Raw genomic sequence first — 5,000 nt, forward strand, 5'->3', positions numbered from 1 at the left:
TACACACACACACACACACACACACACACACACACACACATATATATATATATAAATAAATAAATTCATATACATACACTATATATATACACACACACACACACATATTATATACATATAGGACGGTTTCGTATGATTGTAGTGCTTGTATGCGTAAAGACGAACACACTAGAGCAGAAGATGAGGAACGTCTTGGAAGGTTGGTTGGCTTTCGAAAAGTACTTGAAACCATCTATCTCTATGCATTTAGATCTCGTATATTTGTACAAATCTAGCAGATCAGGGTAAGTAAATATCAAATAGCGGAGTAGATCTTACATAGCGGAGTAGAACTTGCATACCGGTGTAGATCTTATCCACTTCCACCAGCACACTCTGTTCCCTGTCGACTAAGCTGCCTGTGCGTTTAACACTGATGCCATCCACGTCTCTCCGCGACTGCAAGCCTTCCGGTTGGTTGAGCGAGAGCACTGTCCCTGGCCTGTCAAGGGATTCAAAAGAACAGTCACAGTGTGTTTTAGGGTTTTAGGGTTTAGGGTTTTAGGGTTAGGGATAGATGAACACGTACTACAGTGCATATGTGCGCATAGAGATCTACTGCGGTTGAGTGTAAAGGGTGTACTACGCTGACAGGTGGCGAATAAAAGGGATGGTGGAGCTCACACATGCACATGTAAAGTCACATAGGCACATACACGCATATATAAATATATACAAGCACATACACGTATATATATATATATATAAATATATATATAGAAACACATACAAGTAATAATAAATATATATAAACACATATGCCCCCATATGAATATATACAATCTCATACACGCATATACACAAACAAACATAAATATATAAACACATACTCATATATATATATATATACAGAGAGACACAGACAGAGACAGAAACACAGACACAGACACATGTAAAATATAAATAAATATATATACATATACATAAACATAAACATATATACATATACACATACATCGCCATGCAACCACACTCACACACCTAAAATCGCCCTTCATGCGCATTGGGGCCGCTTGCTGTCCGTGTGGGCTCTGCTGCATAGCTCTGAGCATCTTGATCTCTTGCGCTGTGGCAAAGGTACTCTCTGGTAGTGCCATGTTATTGATGAAGGTCATGTTGTCAAGCGCACCCATGGAGGTGGTGATGCTGCCCTTGCGGTTAACAGCTGTACCTGATGGATATATGTAGATATATGTGTAGAACCAAAAGTGGTGAGTTTTATGTATCTGTATATGTATATATATACATACATACACACACACACACACACACACACACACACACACACGCACACACATATATATAACAACAATATAGAAAACGTATTGTGTACAGCCGAAACCCTCAAACTATGCGCTCTCGTTTGGGACACGGCATGAATCGTAAACAGCGCTCTGTCCAATGCCACACAGCAGACACACATCACCAATCTACCGCAATTCCCGTGACCGATTTAAAAAATAGAAACCCTCCTTCTAAAAATAGACACCATCTACCTACCGTCCTCAGCCATGTGCCCGGTATCCTCGCCGTTGGGCAGCATGCCCGTATAGTCCAGCGCACCCCCAAACACACTGTTTTGGCGACTGAGAGAGGAAGGGCCTGTGACATTGACCAACTCAAGCTCAGAAATGCTCTTGAGCAGAGAATACCACGAGTTCTGCAGATGATCGCCCTCAGTGGTGGCTATGCTAAGCAGTGTGCGGAAGCTCTCACGGTTCTTCCATCTGGTAGGGTTGGTTGTGTAGGTAGAGGGTTTAGGGTTTAGGGGTTGTTTCGCACATGTTTGAGGTTTCCATGTCGGCTAATGTGGTTGGGTTCAGGGCATACATCCACCCGCTAGGGTTGTAGAATGAGAGTACTTGTGAACGTGTATACAATATATAATAGAGCCTATGTACCACAGCACAACAACTTAGCGCACATCTCTAGTGCCTGTATTAGCAAGACTAACCATTCACACCATTCACACACACACACACACACACACACACATATATATATAATATAAGCATGTACAAATAAATATATATATACGCAAACACACACACACACATATATATATATATATACACAATATATATATATAATATAAGCATGTACAAATAAATATATATACATACACACACACATATAGATATGCACATGACATACTTGAGGGGCGGGTGTTGCTGGTGTGGGTTGGTGGTGATGAGATTGGTGAACTGCGTCAGTGACCGTATAAAGGCGTCTCTCTCCAGGGCCATGTAGAACTGCGCGGCAATGCGGATGGCGTGTGCAAAGCCCTCCAAGCACAGGGCAATGATGCGATGGTCTTCCGAAGTCATCATGGGCACACTAGACCGTGGGCAACACGCGGGTGGGGTTAGGGGATAGGGGTGCAGGGTGTAGGGTTTTAGGGTTACTGGCGTGTGCAAAGCCCTCTAAGCACAGCGCAACAATGTTTTAGAATTTAGGGTTTAGAGCCTAGCTAAGGAAAAAAGGAAACAGATGGAAGGAGTTTTGGGTTATAGGGTTCAGCTAAGGAAGAAGGGATGGGAATCGATCGTCTGTCTATGGCTAGACAAATGGAATCTCCAAAATTACAAATGGAATCCCAAAAATCACAAATAGAAATCCCAAAATTACAAATGGAATCTCCAAAATTACAAATGGAATCACAAAAATGTAAAGTGAAATGTCAACAATTACAATCACAGACACATGACAAAGCAGCCACAGGAAGCACAGACCAGTACTACAGGCAATGGTCAAGCCTCACTCTCTCATATACAATCGAAGACAGACAAACTCATACATGCACACACAGACACACATAGACCAAGCAAGCACACAACATACATATATACACATACACACACATATACAAACATATACAAAACTTATACAACACATATACACACATATACCAACACATCCCGACCACACACACACCTGAACGCAGCCAGACACGACGCCCACGCCAGGCTGAACATGGGGCGGATATGCTCTGTCTTAGACGCAATGGTGAAGTCTAGCTTGCCCTTGCTCGCCTCATCAGCCAGCAGTGCCTGTGTGGCCTCAGAGGTCTGTGTCATCTGTGCTGCGTATAACGCTCTTCGCTTCTTCTCGTCGGCTAAGAGAGCGCTGGAGATGTGTGCGTTGCCTTTGGCAGAGCGATCGTCCTTGACCTGATCGAGGGAGGATGGGGGGAGGATGAAGGGGGGTGTGCGTGTGTGGATAGGAGTACACGACTGCATATAGACAAGTGGTGTACTGTTTTTATTATGATTATATATATATATATATACACACACACACACACATATATATATAACATTTGGCTAAAAATGACCTCAATTTCATTGCAGGTAAAACATCTGGCACCTCAACAACAGATCAATCCAAGTGCAAAGGCAGAGCATATACACACTCATAGATCCATGAGAGACGTCTGATGTAACTGGAATCCCCATGTCTCAACCTCATTGTAGACGCCTGACACATCGTCGCACAACATATCCAACAAAGTAGAAACACAGCCGCCTATACACATGTATAGGCCTCTATAAAAGGCTCCTGATATACCTTGATTCCCCGGGCCTCAATCTCATTCCAGATCCTTGGTACGAAGTCACACAACATATCAAACAATCTAGAAACACAGTCATTTATACACATAGGCCTATTAAAGGCTCTTGATATACCTTGATTCCCCGGGCCTCAATCTCATCGTACACCCCGGACACAAACTCGAGAGGCAGATCTTTGTTGTCGTTGATGCCGCGATTGTTGCGAATGAACTCCTCTTTGGTCATCTTGTTTTTAATCTGTAGTGAGTATTTAATTAATTTGTCGTTTTAATCTGTAGTGTATTTAATTAATTTGTCGTTTTAATCTATAGTGTGTATTTAATTAATTTGTAGTTTTAATCTGTAGTGTGTATTTAATTAATTTGTAGTTTTAATCTGTAGTGTGTATTTAATTAATTTGTCGTTTTAATCTGTAGTGTGTATTTAATTAATTTGTCGTTTTAATCTGTAGTGTGTATTTAATTAATTTGTCGTTTTAATCTGTAGTGTATTTAATTAATTTGTCGTTTTAATTGGTGTGTATTTAATTAATTTGTCGTTTTAATCTGTAGTGCGTATTTAATTAATTTGTCGTATATTCCATGACATGCACGAGGGTGGGGTATAGTATTGCGTTGGGCGTCAGCAAGATGTGGTCAAAATGTGTCGGAAATTGACCAGGTGTTTTTAATTGTAGATAGCTTGTCTAAAACGCGAACGGTGGTACATATTGGAAGTGTGACGGAGAGAGCGATGATGGCGAGCAAGTTTTCATTCGAAAACAAAGTATTGTAAAAGAATGTTTATATCACTAAACCTATACACATATTCAACTATACACAAACAAACACACCCATATATATATATATATACGAATACAATAGTTCCCCACTATCTACAGTGTGTAGATATACACAAAGTCAGGTGCAAGGAAAAGCAATCACAGCCGTTCGAAGTGTAAATATGTGATTTACGCAACGCATTAGCGTCTGTGATTAACGAACCTGTGCCGAGTGCCAGTCTGTGGCGGAAATGTGATAGAGAACGCATGAATGCGTACTGAGTATATGTATTATATATACATATACAAATGCATATATATATATATATATATATATATGCATATAGATATAGATATAGATATAGATATAGATGTATATATAAAACACAGTTCGCTAAGCTACACACTTGTCTAATGTATACTGCCGCCAGGTATGGGTACGCATACGCATGCGTGGGTAACGTATAGGCGACTGTGCTACACGTGTAGTGTAGCGTATAAGCGGAGAGTTTAACGCACCTGTCCTGAGTGCAAGTCCGTGGTGAACATGTAATGAGGACACGAAAGCATTTGCTACCCGCCTTGAACGTATAAACGTATAGACACGTGTATAAACGTATAAGCCTATA

General features: G+C 40.9%; 1 protein-coding gene across 1 annotated transcript in view; it reads right to left on the bottom strand.

Moving 5' to 3' along the window:
• Nucleotides 1-279: 279 nt before the first annotated feature.
• SARC_03205 (hypothetical protein) overlaps nucleotides 280-5,000 on the bottom strand; it is a gene marked incomplete at both ends in the record, with an annotated part of 23,855 nt that continues 19,134 nt past the window's right edge. The window contains 6 exons of the mRNA XM_014303013.1: nucleotides 280-481; nucleotides 1,021-1,210; nucleotides 1,540-1,766; nucleotides 2,194-2,376; nucleotides 2,974-3,209; nucleotides 3,726-3,848. Coding sequence (XP_014158488.1) covers nucleotides 280-481; nucleotides 1,021-1,210; nucleotides 1,540-1,766; nucleotides 2,194-2,376; nucleotides 2,974-3,209; nucleotides 3,726-3,848 — 1,161 coding nt within the window. The remainder of the gene's footprint in view (nucleotides 482-1,020; nucleotides 1,211-1,539; nucleotides 1,767-2,193; nucleotides 2,377-2,973; nucleotides 3,210-3,725; nucleotides 3,849-5,000) is intronic.

Source organism: Sphaeroforma arctica (genome assembly GCF_001186125.1).
Source record: "Sphaeroforma arctica JP610 unplaced genomic scaffold supercont1.158, whole genome shotgun sequence".
NCBI classification, from domain to species: Eukaryota; class Ichthyosporea; order Ichthyophonida; genus Sphaeroforma; species Sphaeroforma arctica.